General features: G+C 36.6%; 1 protein-coding gene across 4 annotated transcripts in view; it reads right to left on the reverse strand.

Moving 5' to 3' along the window:
* GSTCD (glutathione S-transferase C-terminal domain containing) overlaps positions 1–21153 on the reverse strand; it is a 151579-nt gene that overhangs the window by 117724 nt on the left and 12702 nt on the right. For 3 of the 4 annotated variants that reach the window (XM_070372055.1, XM_070372054.1, XM_070372057.1), the window contains exons 2-5: positions 20561–21001; positions 19430–19897; positions 7536–7787; positions 1915–2008 (exon numbers count right to left, since the gene is read on the reverse strand). In XM_070372055.1, coding sequence (XP_070228156.1) covers positions 1915–2008; positions 7536–7787; positions 19430–19897; positions 20561–20980 — 1234 coding nt within the window. In that variant the 5' untranslated portion in view covers positions 20981–21001. The remainder of the gene's footprint in view (positions 1–1914; positions 2009–7535; positions 7788–19429; positions 19898–20560; positions 21002–21153) is intronic. The other variant, XM_070372056.1, reaches the window with a different exon arrangement.

The following is a 21153-nucleotide window of genomic DNA, read 5'->3' on the forward strand; positions in this document are numbered from 1 at the left end:
AGAGTATAGAAAATTTAATTGCATGTATAATAAAAACATCTAAGCTTTGTAAAATGCCAAAAAAATCGAAATTAAAACATTAACAAATTCACTAGTGACTATTTTTCATATAGTTAATAAAAACAAAAAATGAATTTCATTTTTATAAAATATCTTTGCAGCAGCATTCTTAACTATCCAATATAATCTTCTTCCATTTTGGAAGAATTCTAAAATGTTTCCTTGATTAACAGAACAGAAGTGATTAGTGAGATACAGGAATGTCAGGATGTATCATAGAAGAGAAGAACATGAAAAAGGAAGGCAAATAATTTTAAAGAGTGCTTTAAAAATCAAAACTTATATTTAGATTGCTGCTGCTGCTAAGTCGTTTCAGTCGTGTCCGACTCTGTGTGACCCCATAGATGGCAGCCCACCAGGCTCCCTCATCCCTGGGATTCTCCAGGCAAGAAGGCTGGAGTGGGTTGCCATTTCCTTCTCCAATGCATGAAAGTGAAAAGTGAAAGTGAAGTCGCTCAGTCGTGTCCGACTCTGTGCAACCCCATAGACGGCAGCCCACCAGGCTCCTCCGTCCATGGGATTTTCCAGGCAAGAGTACTGGAGTGGGGTGCCATTGCCTTCTCTGATATTTAGATTAGTATAAAACTAAAGAACACATAAACAATTAAAGAAATAGAATGCTGAGCTATGAAAATGTTCCTCCTCTAAAAATGCCTAAAATGGCATTTAAACTTCAACTATTATCCTTTACCTGTTTAATTGGACTTCTGAGAGTAAGGAAAATCCATAGGACCTGATAAAGGGGGAAAGGGACTAAAAAGCAGTGTAATGATCTCACTGACACTACAGCTGCCTGGAGGGTATCTACTGATAATAGGGCTCTAGGCTTTAACAGCAAGAGAAAGAAGAGAGGCTAGTCCTTGATCCCTAGCATGGTGGAGAGCTGAAACTAGTATCACTACATGGAAGCAGAAACCTTGAAAAGCTATATTCATTGTGAAAAGATGTTTTTTTTAAAAGCTCTATTCAACAACAAAGAAAGGTGAAAAAGTTAATTTTCTGTGTAAGCCTCAGTTCTAGATAGAAAAGGCCGAAGGAATCGCAACCTGAAAAAATAAGTTCCAGTGCATTAAGTGCAATAGTTTAAGATGTCTGGCATACACAAACATAAATTCTAACTATGGGAATTCATTTCTAACCAGGTCTCACAAGATTCCAAAATTTAGGGAACCCCAAAAATGAATTCAGCATCTAAAATTACAAAATTGACAGGGATGTGAGACACCAGGAGTGAAGTCAACAGAAACAATGAACAGAAGTATTAGACCTCAATGAATATCAGCTATTAGAAATAATATATGCAGTATACAAAATCACTATGTTTAAACAATTATAAAAAGAGAAAATTGAAACATGACCAAGGAAAATATATCATCAAAATAAACAAACCAAATGTAGTTTTTAGTGATAAAAAATATATTTAACTAAAAAATCTATCAAAATATTTTTTCAAATAATATTTTAAATAATTGGGGGAAATTATTATGAAGTGGTTATTAGATGATGAAGGAATTTTTGTTGATTTTTATTAAGCATGATAATGACATGGTGATTATTTAAGATGTCAATATTGTTTAGATGTGTATTATGGGTGACATATTATCTGGGATAGGTTTCAAAATACTTCAGCAAAGAAAAAACAAAGATCAGATTTGGCAAACGTGGGAAATACTAAACTAAAGCAATGTGTATATGTAAAATTTTTGTAATAAAAATAAAATGAAAACTCAGTGGATAGTATGATCAGAATGTTAGAGATAGCCAAAGAGAGAACTAGAGAACTGGAAGATGGGTCAGAGGAGGGTATCCAGAGTATGAATAAAATTTAAAGAGACAAAACAAAAAACAATTTACCTTCCTTTGGGCTCACTGCTGCAGGAAGTGTATCCCAATCAAGGGTCCAAGTAGGGCAAGGGTGGGGAGAAAACATCACTTCAATGCCTTTTTCCTGGAAAAGGAGATAGGCCCTTTCCAAATTAATGAATTAATATAATCCTGTTATACTCTAGAACACCAAATTCTATTTTCTACACTGGCAAGGTGAAATACAGATTCTAATAAACATCAAGCATTCCTCAAAATATTGTTACATAAGAGATATATGTTGAAATATATATACTCTTTCAAATATCTCTAGCTATTCCATGACTGCAGAATATCACAAGATATTTCAAAGAAGTAGGAACTTGTAATAATCATCAGAAAAATATTTCATACATAGCCACCCAGAGAGAAAAGTAAAATATCTGTGAAGAGATATAATTGAGTTCCATAGGCCATACTAATACATAGTTGAGTCTGATGCACTGCCTGGTGTAACACTGAATAAATGCTTGGTGAATGAATGAACAGGTGGTTTATTCTCTTTCTCTAATTGTTATCACAGTGTATTCTATTTTTTTGTTTGTTTGTTTGCTTGCTTGTTTATGATCTTAAATACAACCCTAATAGATTCTCTTCTTTAGATTCACACTACGGGATCTGAGACTATCACGAAAATTTGTATTTGACCTTGTTCCCTGCTTACTGTTAAAACTCTTTAAACACTTACCCTGACTTCTGCAAACAGAAGTCAGAAACAAGTAAAAGCAGAAGAAATAATGATCAAGATGTTTTTGAAAAGTATTCTTCCCCCCAAAACAAGAAATAAATGTTGAGTTTCTTAACAGTATGGTTACTTTCCTATTAAACTTCCTACTAAAATTATTACCTGAAGTGACATAGAAGTAATAAGCCACCTAGAAATATTAGGTGTCAAAGAGAAAAGTCACCTGAGAATAAAACTTTTATCAAAAACAATCCACATAATCAAAACTAACTCTGCATACATCCATCAAGGTCTGTCATGTATTATTCAAAAGTTGCTACAGCCTAGCAGCTATATTTAAAGGATCAGAAAGTCCCCACTTTAACATGCACCCCAAATATCATCATACTAGTCTCTTACGAGGACCTACAAAATCTCTAGAAAAGGATCCCTTTTGTTTAACCAACTAGTTCCCAACATTTAAAAAAATGATTGTCCCTCTTCCATATACAAAAAAATTCTCAGGTTCCTTCCTCATGTTGAATGTTGTATATTTATTTATTTGATCTACAGACAGTGGCATGGCTTACTCATGGATTTCCAGACCCTTTGTAATAACATTCGGTGTCCACAGCCCACAAGATAGATATCCATGATTCTGGAATTGGTTTTTTTTTTAATCTCTAGGAATATCTTATTCAAAAGAAAAATCCCTGAAAATCAATCATTAACCCCTTTGTAGTCAGTTAGTTTAGGAGATTACTTTCCATCATGAAGACTAGCTGAATTCCAGTCCAAAAGGAAATGGTAAAAAAGATTCTTTTGTTGGGGTATGTATATAGCTACAGGTATAGAGGCCAGAGTACTCATCTGCCTCCAGAAAGATAAACACATCTCTTTGACATCATCACCTCTTTCCTAAAACTCCCTTAGTCCAATCTAGCCACACTGAACTTCTTGATATTCCTCATTTTACCGTACTCATTCTTAACTGAGGGTCTTTTATAAAATACAACTATTTTGAAATATAATTTCTATGCCATAAAATCTGTTCCTTTAAAGAGTAAAATACAATGGTTTTTAAAATATTCACGGTTGTGTAACCATCACCACTATCTACCTTGAGAACATTTTCATCATCTCAAAAAAAGACATCCCATATCCATTAGCAGATATTCTCTGTTCTCTGCCCATAGCTCCCTGGCCTGGGCAACTACTGATCCATTTTCTGTCTCTGTAAATTTGTTCAGGGTCTTCTACTAGCTGGACTATATGCCTAGAACATATCCTCCAAATCTTCAAATGTTCATTCTGGTCATCTGATCAATGTCTTCACCTTATCAGTTAAGACTTCTTGACCACCTTATCTAAAATACGATCATGACCTCCATCATCCCCACTCCCCTCATCCCACATTATTTTTATAACACTTATCATTAGCTAATGTGTTACATATTTACTTGTGGTTTTTATTTACCTATCCCCACCAGAATGTAACCTCTATGAGGGCAGTCCAATTTGTTCTTCATATATTCAACATTCAGAACAATGTCTGGTGTTTAGTAAATACATGTACATTTTTTGACTGACTGGATGAATAAATAAATTTAAAACCTCTCAAGAATACGGGAGATTTTGGAGGCAAGACTGTGCCAGAGAAAATAGAAGGAAAAAAGGGTGAGATGTGAGCATTACCAAGAAAATTTTTTGTATTTTACACATCTGCTGCTGCTGCTGCTGCTGCTAAGTCACTTTAGTCATGTCCAACTCTTTGCTACCCCATGGACTGCAGCCTACCAGGCTCCCCCGTCCATGGGATTTTCCAGGCAAGAGTACTGGAGTGGGGTGCCATTGCCTTCTCCGATTTTATACATCCACTTAGGACCAATTTCATGTGTCGTCATGCAATCGGCAAAAACACACACACACACACACACACACACACACACTCTGACTATACAGAAATGAAAAACTACAGTATAAATAAATACATTCACAGAATATGTTAATTTGATATAATATTGTCTTTCAAATATATGACAATGAGAAACTTAGCAAAAACAATGCCCTATTAAAAAGGAAAATGTTACTTAGGTGAACTTTAAAAAAGCTGGGAAAGTGATAAAAAGAAAAAACGTATCCAATACACACAATCAAGGTAGAATTAAAAGAAAATTGAAATTTTAGTTTATTTTTAGATTTGAAAACTTTGTTCTTTTAAAATTGCTGATGTGATGTCCCAGTCAACTTTCATACAATCATAAAGATTTAAAAGTAAAAATGACTCATATACAAATGTATCAGATCAGATCAAACCATTCAATATCATAGTAATCCAAGTCTATGCCCCAACCAGTAACGCTGAAGAAGCTGAAGTTGAACGGTTCTATGAAGACTACAAGACCTTTTAGAACTAACACCCAAAAAAGATGTCGTATTCATTATAGGAGACTGGAATGCAAAAGTAGGAAGTCAAGAAACACCTGGAGTAACAAGCAAATTTGGCCTTGGAATACGGAATGAAGCAGGGCAAAGACTAATAGAGTTTTGCCAAGAAAATGCACTGCTTATAACAAACACCCTCTTCCAACAACACAAGAGAAGACTCTATACATGGACATCACCAGATGGTCAACACTGAAATCAGATTGATTATATTCTCTGCAGCCAAAGATGGAGAAGCTCTATACAGTCAGCAAAAACAAGACCAGGAGCTGACTGTGGCTCAGACCATGAACTCCTTATTGCCAAATTCAGACTTAAATTGAAGAAAGTAGGGAAAACCACTAGACCATTCAGGTATGACCTAAATCAAATTCCTTATGATTATACAGTGGAAGTGAGAAATAGATTTAAGGGCCTAGATCTGATAGACAGAGTGCCTGATGAACTATGGAATGAGGTTCGTGACATTGTACAGGAGACAGGGATCAAGACCATCCCCATGGAAAAGAAATGCAAAAAAGCAAAATGGCTGTCTGGGGAGGCCTTACAAATAGCTGTGAAAAGAAAAGAAGCGATAAGCAAAGGAGAAAAGGAAAGATATAAACATCTGAATGCAGAGTTCCAAAGAATACAAATGTATACCTCACTCTATAAAAGGAGAAATTGAGACCATTTGGTTAAATGCCTTACTGAAGGTATAATACTAATGTTAGCTTGACTACAAAGCTGGGTAGAACCCAAGTCACCTGGTCTCTAATATAGCCTTCCCAGGGACTATTGCCAAGTCAGTGACTAAGTCTCAGGCACAGAGACTGAAAGTGCAGGCCACTTTTGAGAAACATGGAACTCTGTGACAGAGGATTGAAGCTCGAGGATTCCTCACTACCTTGACCAAACCTTCACAGAATTGCACGGAAGTCTGACTTTCCTGACGCCACCTTCCTTCCTTTCCTGTTTTCATGCACAGTGGTCAAACCTGCACCACCTTTGAAGGCTCATGCACCCTCCTCTGGTGCCCTCCCCCTCCTGCAGCACATCTAACCCTATCTTGGAATTTGCTTCTTGAAGGACATGAACTAACTCATCCCCTGTAATTTAAAATTTTAGGATTCCCTTATATTTTTAATATTATTACAAAGGGCTAATTTTTATGATTGTTTAACTTTTCTCTGAATATATTTATCTCTTTTATATAAATATTTTAAAATGTAACAAAGGCAAATGTCTTTCCTAATATCATTTTGTTGCTGGAAAAGCACAGGCAGAAAAATCTGAATTACCAATCTTTTTTCAAGACTCTGTAAAAGTACGAATTCAAATAAAAGCACGGATTATTGGTTTGCTAAAATTTTAGAAATTAGTATTTTAATACAAAGATTACTCTCCTGACAATTAGTTTTACAAACAAAAACAATCAGGAGGTAAACGAAAGATTGCTGAACAATATAACCATCTGATCAAGACACATCAAACTACTATATCTTCTAAAATCAACTCCTGTTTCATTGTTTCATCACTAGGCTAACAAAACTTAGCTGAAGAGATGAGGAGCTGGTGTTACTACTAACATCTTCTTGTGCTTTTCTAAATCAAAGAACTTTTTTAACACTAGAACTCAGATACTTCCTAACCCAAGTAAGAAAAATATACTAATTTTTTTGCCAATACAACTCAGATGACTAGCTCAAATTAATTCATGAATTCCCTATTCAAATAAATCTTCAAGTAGTCTCAGTTAAAAGCAAGCCATTTTTGTAAATATTTTAAAGTATTTATTTATGTGGCTGCACCGGGTCTTAATTGTAGCATGTGGTATCTAGTTCTCTGACCAGGGGTTGAACCTGGGCCCTCTGCATTAGTAACGCAGTCTTAGCCACTGGACAACCAGAGAAGTTCCTTTGCAAATTGTTTTGAACGATAGTGAAAAGAAAGCCTATTGGTGAAAATGTATACACTTAGTACCATTAGAAACAAATTATGCTACAAACAGAGAAAAATAAATGATATGCATTCTTATTCTATATAAGGTAATAAAATCAAGGAATAAATTAAAAACAGAATTCAAAAATCTTAAATTTAGACAAAACTTTGGCAAATAAATTGAGATAATCATTCTCATATCTTTAATTCAAATCATCACCTCAAAATTAAAAAAAACAAGACTAGTTCCTTGCAACAGAAAAACATCAGGTTAAAACAGTAAACTTGACCATATGAGATATGACTTTGGTGTATCAAATGTAAAACAAAATGTTTTGAGAAAAATACTCTTAAAAATATATATTCTGACTTACCTCCAAAGACACATAATAGTAAACATCTTCAATTTACTGTATTTCACTTAAATGAAAAGACTAGTGGAAAGTGTGATTGGTTAAGAGTGATGTAAATAAAATTTATAACAAAAATGTCAATAGATAATTACAAGTTGGGGTAGTATACTAAGCAACTTTTATCACATGGAATCTTTCAAACAAAATTTTAATAAAAACAACTGAATTACCATTAATTTAGTCATAGTGGGTCTTGGTCCTCCAATAAACGAAGGATCATTTTGCTCCTCTGCACTTGGGGCCTCATCCAAGTTTGGGGGCTGTTGACTTGAGGTGGTCTGTAATGCTGGTAAACTGATAAATTGGATCCCACACTGAGAAGCTGCTGTTTGCACTCTTGGCACTTCCTGAATCCTCTGGTACCAGGCAGCCAGCAGTGGAAATTCTACCAGCTTTCCAGAAAGTTTCCTGCAGATAATTACCTAGGCAGAAAAAGAACAAAACATATTATTATACATAATTTTTGTTTGTTATAAGAGCTGATTGAAGTAACCTTACATACCATAAAATTCACACATTTTAAGTGTACAGTTCACAGAATGAGTTTCAGTAAATTTAAGCAGTTGTGCAACTATGATAACTTCCTACTGGAATGCTCAATGTCACAGAGGAAAGTTCCCTTGTGACTGCTGGCAATCAGTCTCTGCTCCCCAGTCAGTTGCAGGCAATCACTGATCTGCTTCTCATGTGTATAATTCTGCCTTTTCTAGAACTGCATGAAAATGGGATCACAAAATGTGGTTTGTTTCATTTAGCAGTATGATTCTGAGATTCATCCATGTAGTTGCATTTATCAGCAGTTTGTTGTTTTTTATGATGATGCAGCATTTAAAGAAAGACTTTTCAAATTAAAAACATTGGAAACCATTACCCCTGATGTAAATTAACGTTTATTTTGCCTTGGTCAGATGCTTTCTCCCTAGCACCACCACCAAACTTCAATTTCTTTAAAAATTAGAATGTTCTTCTTCTTTGTAAGACACTGAATGCTGTTTCCATAGAAAGTTATAATGTTACAAACAGATTATGACTTATAATTATGAACAGAAAAAGTGAAAAGGACAAATCACAGAAAATCTCTACAGATATATCCAGTTATCAGTTCAGTTCAGTCAATCAGTTGTGTCCGACTCTTTGAGACCCCATGAACTGCAGCACGCCAGGCCTCCCTGTCCATCACCAACTCCCGGAGGTCACCCAGACGCACGTCCACTGAGTCAGTGATGCCATCCAGCCATCTCATCCTCTGTCGTACCCTTCTCCTCCTGCCCCCGATCCCTCCCAGCATCAGAGTCTTTTCCAATGAGTCAACTCTTCACATGAGGCCAAAGTACAGGAGTTTCAGCTTTAGCATCAGTCCTTCCAAAGAACACCCAGGACTGATCTCCTTTAGAATGGACTGGTTGGATCTCCTTGCAGTCCAAGGGACTCTCAAGAGTCTTCTCCAACACCACAGTACAAAAGCATCAATTCTTCGGCGCTTAGCTTTCTTCACAGTCCAACTCTCACATCTATACATGACCACTGGAAAAACCATAGCCTTGACTAGATGGACCTTTGTTGGCACAGTAATGCCTCTGCTTCTCAATATGCTATCTAGGTTGGTCATAACTTTCCTTCCAAGGAGTAAGCATCTTTTAATTTCCTGGCTGCAATCACCATCTGCAGTGATTTTGCAGCCCCCCAAAAAATAAAGTCTGACACTGTTTCCACTGTTTCCCCATCTATTTCCCATGAAGTGATGGGACTGGATGCCATGATCTTTATTTCCTGAATGTTGAGCTTTAAGCCAACTTTTTCACTCTCCTCTTTCACCTTCATCAAGAGGCTTTTTAGTTCCTCTTCACTTTCTGCCATAAGGGTGGTGTCATCTGCATATCTGAGGTTATTGATATTTCTCCCGGCAATCTTGATTCCAGCTTGTGCTTCTTCCAGCACAGCGTTTCTCATGATATACTCTGCATAGAAGTTAAATAAGCAGGTTGACAATATACAGCCTTGGCATACTCCTTTTCCTATTTGGAACCAGTCTGTTGTTCCACATCCAGTTCTAACTGTTGCTTCCTGACATGCATATAGGTTTCTCAAGAGGCAGGTCAGGGGGTCTGGTATTCCCATCTCTTTCAGAATTTTCCACAGTTTGTTGTGATCCACACAGTCAAAGGCTTTGGCATAGTCAATAAAGCAAAAGTTGATGTTTTTCTGGAACTCTTGCTTTTTCGATGATCCAGCGTATGTTGGGAATTTGATCTCTGGTTCCTTTCCTTTTCTAAAACCAGCTTAAACATCTGGAAGTTCATGGTTCATGTATTGCTGAAGCCTGGCTTGGAGAATTTTGAGCATTACTTTACTACCGTGTGAGATGAGTGCAATTGGGCGGTAGTTTGAGCATTCTTTGGCATTGCCTTTCTTTGGGATTGGAATGAAAACTGACCTTTTCCAGTCCTGTGGCCACTGCTGAGTTTTCCAAATTTGCTGGCATATTGAGTGCAGCACTTTCACAGAATCACCTTTCAGGATTTGAAATAGCTTAACTAGAATTCCTTCACCTCCACTAGCTTTGTTCATAGTGATGCTTTCTAAGGCCCACTTGACTTCACATTCCAGGATGTCTGGCTCTAGGTGAGTGATCACACCACTGTGATTATCTTGGTTGTGAAGCTCTTTTTTGTACAGTTCTTCTGTGTATTCTTGCCACCTCTTCTTCAAACTGCTGCTTATGGCCCATTAAGAGATTTTGCTAACAAGTATGAAAGGGGAAATTAACAATAACACAATAATAGTGGGAGACTTTAATACCCCACTCACATCTATGGATAGATCAACTAAACAGAAAATTAACAAGAAAACACACACTTTAAACGATACAATAGACCAGTTAGACCTAATTGATATCTATAGGACATTTCACCCGAAAACAATGAATTTCACCTTTTTCTCAAGCGCACACGGAACCTTCTCCAGGATAGATCACATCCTGGGCCATAAATCTAGCCTTGGTCAATTCAAAAAAACTGAAATCATTCCAAGCATCTTTTCTGACCACAGTGCAATAAGATTAGATCTCAATTACAGGAGCAAAACTATTAAAAATTCCAGCATATGGAGGCTGAACAACACGCTGCTGAATAACCAACAAATCACAGAAGAAATCAAAAAAGAAATCAAAATATGCATAGAAATGAATGAAAATGAAAACACAACAACCCCAAACCTGTGGGATACTGTAAAAGCAGTCCTAAGGGGAAAGTTCATAGCAATACAGGCATACCTCAAGACACAAGAAAAAGACAAATAAATAACCTAACTCTACACCTAAAGCAACAAGAAAAGGAAGAAATGAAGAACCCCCCGGTTAGTAGAAGGAAAGAAATCTTAAAAATTAGAGCAGAAATAAATGCAAAAGAAACAAAAGAGACCATAGCAAAAATCAACAAAGCCAAAAGCTGGTTCTTTGAAAGGATAAATAAAATTGACAAAACATTATCCAGACTCATCAAGAAAGAAAGGGAGAAAAATCAAATCAATAAAATTAGAAATGAAAATGGAGAGATCACAACAGACAACACACAAATACAAAGGATCATAAGAGACTACTATCAGCAATTATATGCCAATAAAATGGACAACGTGGAAGAAATGGACAAATTCTTAGAAAAGTACAACTTTTCCAAACCAGAACCAGGAAGAAATAGAAAATCTTAACAGACCCATCACAAGCATGGAAATTGAAACTGTAATCAGAAATCTTCCAGCAAACAAAAGCCCAGGTCCAGACGGCTTCACAACTGAATTCTACCAAAAATTTAGAGAAGAGCTAACACCTATCCTACTCAAACTCTTCCAGAAAATTGCAGAGGAAGGGAAACTTCCAAACTCATTCTATGAGGCCACCATCATCCTAATACCAAAACCTGACAAAGATCCCAAAAAAAAAAAAAAAAAAACAACTACAGGCCAATATCACTGATGAACATAGATGCAAAAATCCTTAACACAATTCTAGCAATCAGAATCCAACAACACATTAAAAAGATCATACACCATGACCAAGTGGGCTTTATCCCAGGGATGCAAGGATTCTTCAAAATCCGCAAATCAATCAATGTAATACACCACATTAACAAATTGAAAAATAAAAGCCATATGATTATCTCAATAGATGCAGAGAAAGCCTTTGACAAAACTCAACATCCATTTATGATAAAAACTCTCCAGAAAGCAGGAATAGAAGGAACACACCTCAACATAATAAAAGCTATATATGATAAGCCCACAGCAAACATTATCCTCAATGGTGAAAAATTGAAAGCATTTCCCCTAAAGTCAGGAACAAGACAAGGGTGCCCACTTTCATTGCTACAATTCAACATAGTTTTGGAAGTTTTGGCCACAGCAATCAGAGCAGAAAATGAAATAAAAGGAATCCAAATTGGAAAAGAAGAAGTAAAACTCTCCCTGTTTGCAGATGACATGATCCTCTACATAGAAAACCCTAAAGACTCCACCGGAAAATTACTAGAGCTAATCAAAGAATATAGTAAAGTTGCAGGACATAAAATCAACACACAGAAATCCTTGCATTCCTATACACTAATAATGAGAAAATAGAAAGAGAAATTAAGGAAACAATTCCATTCACTATTGCAAAGGAAAGAATAAAATACTTAGGAATATATCTACCTAAAGAAACTAAAGACCTATATATAGAAAACTATAAAACACTGGTGAAAGAAATCAAAGAGGACACTAACAGATGGAGAAATATACCATGTTCATGGATCGGAAGAATCAATACAGTGAAAATGAGTATACTACTCAAAGCAATCTATGGATTCAATGCAATCCCTATCAAGCTATCAACAGTATTTTTCACAGAGCTAGAACAAATAATTTCACAATTTGTATGGAAATACAAAAAACCTCAAATAGCCAAAGCAATCTTGAGAAAGAAGAATGGAACTGGAGGAATCAACCTACCTGACTTCAGGCTCTACTACAAAGCCACAGTCATCAAGACAGTATGGTACTGGCACAAAGACAGAACTATAGACCAATGGAACAAAATAGAAAGCCCAGAGATAAATCCATGCACCTATGGATACCTTATCTTTGACAAAGGAGGCAAGAATATACAATGGATTAAAGACAATCTTTTTAACAAGTGGTGCTTGTTGGGAAAACTGGTCAACCACTTGTAAAAGAATGAAACTACAACATTTTCTAACACCATGCACAAAAATAAACTCAGAATGGATTAAAGATCTAAATGTAAGACCAGAAACTATAAAACTCCTAGAGGAGAACACAGGCAAAACACTCTCTGACATAAATCACAGCAGGATCCTCTATGACCCACCTCCCAGAATACTGGAAATAAAAGCAAAAATAAACAAATGGGACCTAATTAAACTTAAAAGCTTTTGCACAACAAAGGAAACTATAAGCAAGTGAAAAGACAGCCTTCAGAATGGGAGAAAATAATAGCAAATGCAGCAACTGACAAACAACTAATCTCAAAAATATACAAGCAACTCCTACAGCTCAATTTCAGAAAAATAAATGCCCCAATCAAAAAATGGGCCAAAGAATTAAATAGACATTTCTCCAAAGAAGACATACAGATGGCTAACAAACACATGAAAAGATGCTCAACATCACTCATTATCAGAGAAATGCAAATCAAAACCACTATGAGGTACCATTTCATGCCAGTCAGAACGGTTGCAATCCAAAAGTCTACAAGCAATAAATGCTAGAGAGGGTGTGGAGAAAAGGGAACCGTGTTACACTGTTGGTGGGAATGCAAACTAGTGTAGCCACTATGGAGAACAGTGTGGAGATTCCTTAAAAAACTGGAAATTAGAACTGCCTTATGATCCAGCAATCCCACTGCTGGGCATACACACCAAGGAAACCAGAATTGAAAGAGACACGTGTACCCCAATGTTCATCACAGCACTGTTTATAATAGCCAGGACATGGAAGCAACCTAGATGCCCATCAGCAGACGAATGGATAAGAAAGCTGTGGTACATATACATAATGGAGTATTACTCAGCCATTAAAAAGAATTCATTTGAATCAGTTCTAATGAGGTGGATGAAACTGGAGCCGATTATACAGAGTGAAGTAAGCCAGAAAGAAAAACACCCATACAGTATACTAACATATATATGGAATTCAGAAAGATGGTAACGATAACCCTGTATGCGAGACAGCAAAAGAGACACAGATGTATAGAACAGTCTTTTGGACTCTGTGGGAGAGGGAGAGGGTGGGATGATTTGGGAGAATGGCATTGAAACATGTATAATATCATATATGAAACTGATCACCAGTCCAGGTTCGATGCATGATACAGGTTGCTTGGGGCTGGTGCACTGGGACGACCCAGAGGGATGGTACAGGGAGGGAGGTGGGAGGGGGGTTCAGAATGGGGAACACATGTACATCTGTGGTGGATTCATGTTGATGTATGGCAAAACCAATACAATATTGTAAAGTAACTAGCCTCCAATTAAAATAAATAAATTTATATTAAAAAAATAAAATCAATATAGCTGTTTTTTTTTAATGAAATAAAATAGAAAATAACAGGGTAAATAGCAAGTAGTAAGGCAGATTATTTTGTATTTATATGTATAATGTAAAGATGTATACTTGTATGCTCAATCATCTTGTAAAATGCATCATTTACTATGGAAACTAAAAAAGTTTGAAAAATACTGTCTAAATGGTACTCTGGGAGTAAAAAACTTTCTAACTCTCAACAAAATACTTAGTTGCCTGAAAACAGATTATGAGCTAAGGGAATTGAGCTTTAAACTATGATAAATTAATCAAATAAGAAATGTTCTCATTTCCTCACTTTTCTTTACTTCCCTTGGTAGTGATTTATTCTTATTTGTTAGAGGCATATGACATCTTTCCCTCTTTTTGAAATAAATTGTAATTAAGCACCGATAATTTATGTTTAAAAAAACTGAGGACTTTTACTCTACATGACAGGTCATTCCAGTTAATCAACATGCCAGGCTGCTCTGCTATTATCCAGACAGCTCAGGAGGTACTGCACCACATTTGTTAATTACACTTGAGAAAATGTATTTAAGGAAGAAGCTAATGAAAAATGTGTGAAACAAGAATTAAATTTGTCCCCAAGAAATGATTTTTTAAAAATGTTACCTGGCTGATAAGATCAAAATCATTATAAATTTTAATCAAGTTACTTAAGGACAAGAAAACTAGAGAATTCATTTTTTAAATAATGGTTAAAAAAAAAAACACAACCACTGCTACGAAGAGCACAAAATCAAATCCTAGTGGCTTTATGAAAGAGTTAGTTGCTCAGTCGTATCCAACTCTCTGCCAATCCATGGACTGTAGCCCACCAAGCTCCTCTGTCCATAGAATTCTCCAGGCAAGAATACTGGAATGGGTAGCCATTCCCTTCTCCAGGGAATCTTCCCAACCCAGGGATTGAACCTGGGTCTCCTATATTGCAGGCAGACTCTTTACCATCTAAGCCACCAGGAGTGGCTTTGCAGTTAATTACAATTAGGGGCAGAAAAAACTTGCATGAATAAAAAGAGAAGATATTATACCTATCCAAAAGATCTCTGTATTACTTTCCATAACTTATTAGAGTATGTTGTAATTCTTTCATGTCATTTCCTTAGTCACGTCTACTCTTTCAAAAGCATGTCATAACTAACAAATGTTTAGGTGAGCAGCGTAAGCAGTGTAAAAAATAGTAAACTAAGTGGAAATAAAAATCCCAGTTTAGTGCTTTTCTAACAGTCTAGAACTGGTGAGTTAAAACTGAAAATTCTTAAGGACCTAAGACATAGGATAGGATATAGAAAATATAAATTAACTAGAGCATTCATGATTTTTGCAATATGTCAACCAATAGCCAGATTCCCATTTTATTCTCAATTTTATGCCAATGAGAACAATGAAAGAGGTATTTAACATAGGCATTTTTGCTGAAAAATCAATTTATACAATGTTTTTACTTTTGTAACAAATGTCATACTTCTAAAAGCTAAATTCAAAGCATTAGAAGTTAAAATGTAGTATGTTAAATCATACATATGCAGGTTACAAAAATATTTCATAAAGTGGCAATTTGTTTATATTCCAGGAGTAGAACAATCTTTTAAACAGTTCGATCAAAGTGTCCCTGTTTAGCAACAGTAACTTAAAAATAACTATAAAATTTTCTGGTATCTGAAGATTATCTGGTATCAGCAAGATTTTACCTTAAGTATGGCTATTCATTGTCAATTTTCCCATCTGCTTGCTCTTCTGTATACCAGAAGATTCTAACAATTAAAGGGAAGGGGAAATCATAAGTAGTATGCATTTTAATTTATTCTTTTTAAATCCATTCCTGAAACTTTCCAGATGAGAGGATTTTATCAAGCACCTTCCAGGAAGCAGTGTTGGGCTATCAGGGGTTACCTTTGCCAGCTAATATCCTATGAAGAGGAAAAGGAGCTTGGAGCTGAGGTTTAGATGTAACACTGCAGCCTCTCCTAGCTATTGTTTTGCATATTTGGCTTTATTCTGTTTAGCAAAATTGGGTATTTTCCCTTGCTTGCTTGCTCAGTTGTGTCCAACTCTTTGCTGTCCCATGGGTTGTAGCCCACCAGATTCCTCTGTCCATGGAATTTTCCAGGCAAGAATACTGGAGTGGGTTGCCATTCTCTTCTCCAGGGAATCTTCTCAACCCAGGGATCAAATCCCGGTCTCCTGCATTGCAGGCAGATTCCTTACTGTCTGAGCTACCAGGAAGCCATCATTTTGTTTAGCAAAACTGGGTATTTTCCCTAACTCTTCTAATTTTGACCTCTGGTATACCAAACCTTGAATCAGCAAAATTGACTGCTCTTTTGTATTCTTGATCTCATTTCTATGGCTAAATATTTTGGCCCTAGATGCAGTTCTCTGATTCTGATCCAAACCTAGTAACTTGACCTTCATTCCTGATCATGATCTTGATCCTGATTCTGATCGTTTGGACTGCTACTTCATCACCTCGATGTGAGTTACTACAAGTATAAAGGCTTGGCATCATCGCCACCATCTGAACTAAAACGGCTGCTTCATAACCCAAGATGACTTATAAGAGGAAAATAAATATAACAAAAATAACATCAAAGCTTTGGCAAAGAAAGATTAATTCCTGAAAGAAAATGTGATGATCCAGGAAAAATACAAACAAACAAAGGAAAATATTTAGAGAATTAGTTTACATATAAATGTCAAAAGAGAAGAATTTAATCACAGAATACATGTAATAGAAAAGGCTGAGTGTACAAGTTTTCAACTATTTTAAACTGAGACAGAGTTCCTTAGTTGTATTAGGTAGATTTACACAGCAGTGGTCAGGCTGATGTCCAACCTGATTGAAGGGGGAAAAAAATCCTCTCAATTATGAACACCTTCACCTCAGTTGATCCTAATCAGGTAAACAGTATTAAATTAAGCTAAAATCAAATGGCTGGATGGCATCACTGACTCGATGGACGTGAGTCTGAGTGAACTCCAGGAGTTGGTGATGGACAGGGAGGCCTGGCGTGCTGCGATTCATGGGGTCGCAAAGAGTCGGACACTACTCGGCGACTGAACTGACTGAACTGAAATGTAAAAGATGGATGTCTGGATAATGATCTAAAAATCATCTTTATGCAGGTGAATCCAATTTTTTATGTCTTGTTACATTTGAAAGCAAATACTCAAGTCTTCTCTATCAACCTGTTTTATTTCCTTTGTAGTACTCACCATTATTTAAATGTATATTATTTGTTTGTCTATGTGTTCGTTTCTATCTTTCCTATTCTGCTATTTCTACTAGAATACTAACTCCATAAGGGCTGGGACTCTTTCTGTCTTGTTCATCACTGTATTCCTAGCATGTACAACAGAGCATGACATACACAGTAGGCTTTCAAGTAAATTTCTCAAGTGAATGAATTAATGGTTGTACCACTTAAGAATCAATTTTTAAGAAATTAGAAACAAAGAGTTATCCAAGAAGACCAAGAAGTCATGAATATCAACAGTATTTTATAATATATACCAAATGACTGCTTTAATGACTAAAGTTGGTAATAATGGTGACAAGAGAATTTAGAAATGATTTGACTAGGAAAAAAAAAAAAAATCTATGTTTGTCTCCCCATCCAGCTCCAGCTCCAAGGACAGTAGGAATACACGTGACATTTACAATACTAATCAACATCCAAACAATTCCTAAATCTCTTGTTTTTACATCCTTTAATTCTGAAGTTATTTTGGTTTCTAATCTTGTTTTGCTCCCATTTTAAAGAAGAGAGAAATGTTCTTTAATAAAACACCAACTGATTGATGCCACCTAACTTATTAGTGAAGCACTGGTCTCCAAATACATAGATGTTCAAATACATAGCTGTTCATTAGAAATATTTTCTCCATCGTCAGTAAATGTACCTGAAGTATTGGTGATATATAATAAATAAAATCTGATTATCTGATTCCTTAGTAAAGGAAAGGGTGAAATGCTTCAAAGTGGGAAAAATGCAGTTCTGGAAAACCAATAAGAAAGCTACAAAGAGCTCTAGCTTTTCAGGTTCACTTGATACTGTTTATACCTTGTTCTTTGTGCCTCCCACAGACAGGGGAGGAAAAAAAAAAAATATCCGAGTTAGTGGTAAAGAACCTGCCTGCCTATGCAGAAGACTTAAGAGACATACGTTCAATCCCCGGTTTGGGAGATTCCCTGGAGGAGGGCATGGCAACCCACTGCAGTATTCTTGCCTGGAGAATCCCAAGGACAGAGGAACCAGGAGGGCTACAATCCATGGGGTTGCAAACAGTTAGACACAACTGAGGAGACTTAGCATGCATGCATATATATATATATATATATATATATATATACACACCTGAACTAAACATGGAAACTTTCCATTTATAATCTTCCACAGTACTGAATAGGACTGACTGTTCTGTTCCATAACAGAGAGATGTGGGCACAACATTTCTGATTTAACAATGTCTACCATAATGAAATCAGTGGTTTCCCAGGTGGCGCTAGTGGTAAGGAATTTGAAGTGACCTGTTTAGTTGTAAGTCACGTCCAACTCTGCGACCCCATGAACTGTAGCCTGCTAGGCTCTTCAGTCCATGAGATCTCCCAGGTAAGAATACTGGAGTGGGTTGCCATTTCCTTCTCCAGGGCATCTTCCTGACCCAGGAATCAAACCCACATCTCTGGCATTGCAAGGAATTCTTTATCACTGAGCCACCTGGGAAGCAAGCCATTTGAAGTGACTACTCAATTATAAAATATAGTTGACCAGAGACTTCAGTATTTTAATAGTGGAACCTCTAGTATTAGAAGGTAATCACAAGAGAATTTAAGCTTAATAACCATGTACTGTGTGCTGTGCTTAGTTGTTCAGTTGTATCCGACTCTTTTCGACCCTGTGCACTGTAGCCCGCCAGGCTCCTCTGTCCATGGGATTCTCCAGGCAGGAATACTGGAGTGGGTTGCCATTCCCTTCTCCAGGAGATCTTCCCGACCCAGGGATCCAACCCAAGTCTCCTGCATTGCAGGTGGATTCTCTACCATCTGAGCCACCAAGGAAGCCCAAGAACACTGGAATGGGTAGCCTATCCTTCGCCAGGGGATCTTCTCCGAGCAGGAATGGAACTGGGGTCTCCTGCACTTCAGGCAGATTCTTGACCAGCTGAGCCACCAGGGAAGTCCCTAATAATCATAACAAATGCTAATATTTTAGCAACTCAAAGCTAAAAGTCATACTAATTACTAACATTTATTGATAGCAACTATGTCTAAGCATTGTTCCTACTTTGCACAAATTGTCATTTGTTCCTCACACTGATCCAAATAGATGGGCGCTACTATCATCGCTGTTTTACAGATAAGGAAATGCAGACAGATATTAATAACTCACCCAGAAGCATAATAAGAAATGGAATAGGAATTCAAACCTGGGAAGCTTTATAGACTGAAACCTACAACAGTGTATCGACTCCTGATAAACCTTACCAAAAAATGATGGATACAGGGCAAGAGCACAATATCTGCCAAAGTGAAGTATAGGCCTTCTGCAAACACGTGATCCAGAGGTGGCAGGTCAGAGGCTTTTGCTTTTCTGACGTAAGAAGGCTCTCTGTTGGCAGAAGCAGGTTCCTTGTGTATTGTGAGCTTTGAGAATGCCACTTTCAGTTCCAGGCTTGCAGATGAAGAGTCCCCCTCTTCAGATGTTTCCTGCCTATGACCCTTGCTCTTCGTTTTTTCCTTAGCAAGGGAAGGTCCAACCCCAGCAGCCTTCTGTTGCTTTAGCTTCTGCCGCCGGAGTTTGTCATCATTATGCACTCTAACGGGTTCACTAAGCTTTTTCTCAAGCTCTAGTATTGCAGCAGGAATGGTCGGAGGTTGATCAAAAGATTCTTTGAGAAAATTCTCAACAGCTAAAGGGACAGTAAGTTCACATAGCCTGGTCCATTGACTAACCTACAAAACAAAACAAGAAATGAAACGATTCTTTACTTTCAACCGAACTTGAAGAAAAATAACTTCATATTGGAAAACAAGACTGGTTTAGAGAATTAAAGTCTTGAGCTAAACCATTCCTAGGCTAGACTTTATGCTCTACCAAGAGACATTATCACAGCACTTCAGAAGTGATAACATTAAACAATGTAGGTTTAGCACTCCTGTATCTGGAAATATATGCTATTCTCTTATATCCTCTTACTGAGTAAATCCTCACGTCCCAAAGCCTCTAAAGTATACTCTCCCTAAAAAAGCTGGGTTTCTGAAACATTGCTACTTGAGCTCCTTTAATCCTCAACATAATTAAAATAAAAGGTTAAAAAAAATCTTTTCCTAAAAATAATGTCTCTAAATCTCATAAATTAAAGCTTTACTTCTTATTTTCTAATACTGCACTGAAATACTGGTACACATGAAAGGCTACTGTAACTCTTTTATTGGTTACTGTTTTTTTTTTTTTTTTTTCAGTAAATTAAACTTTATTTTCCAACAGAGAGTTAAATGAATATTCAAGTGAATGTGTTATCACTTATGGCCTTCCCCTGTGGTTCAGAAGACAAAGAGTCTGCCTGCAATGATTACTTATGGCTTTAAATAACAGAAAAGAGGCATTCTACTTACTTCAGCACAAGCTTTCAAGCAAGTCTTCTTAAAACCCAGAAGTTCCAAAATTTCCTTCTTTGAGGGGTCTGTTTCATATGACTTCTGGATTATGTGTCTCAGAACAACAGCAAGTCCTGCTCTACAGAAATTGTCTGGTCTTTCTACTACTGCAGGTAAACAGCAACTCTGGACTATTGGTGGAAGCTCTTGCCTTGAAATAATCTGTATTTCAACACCCTCAGATGGTACATTTTTAAGTAGTGAAATACCTGTGCTTTCTCCAGGGAGGACTAAGAAAACTTTAAAGACTGTGCAGTCACAGTATGATAACAAAAATAAAGTTACAGATGTATGAAGAGGAAAGATGCACCCTTCTTTTTGGTGAGAAAAGTCCAAGTACAGATATTCTTCTGTAAGGCTTTTCTTAATGCCTTTCATTTTCTTCTTTCATTGGGTTACCTGAAGCATAAATTGAAGTGGTTTTAGGTCTTAGGATATAGTCGTTGCAAAGCTAACATAAAAGATGAACACTTTAAAACTTTTTCTAGAAATCAGCAAGGATTTGAGATCGATATGATTCTACAAAAATTTGTTCTTGGCATGAATAAATG

The sequence above is a fragment of the Bos mutus genome, chromosome 6 (genome assembly GCF_027580195.1).
Source record: "Bos mutus isolate GX-2022 chromosome 6, NWIPB_WYAK_1.1, whole genome shotgun sequence".
Taxonomy (NCBI): domain Eukaryota; kingdom Metazoa; phylum Chordata; class Mammalia; order Artiodactyla; family Bovidae; genus Bos; species Bos mutus.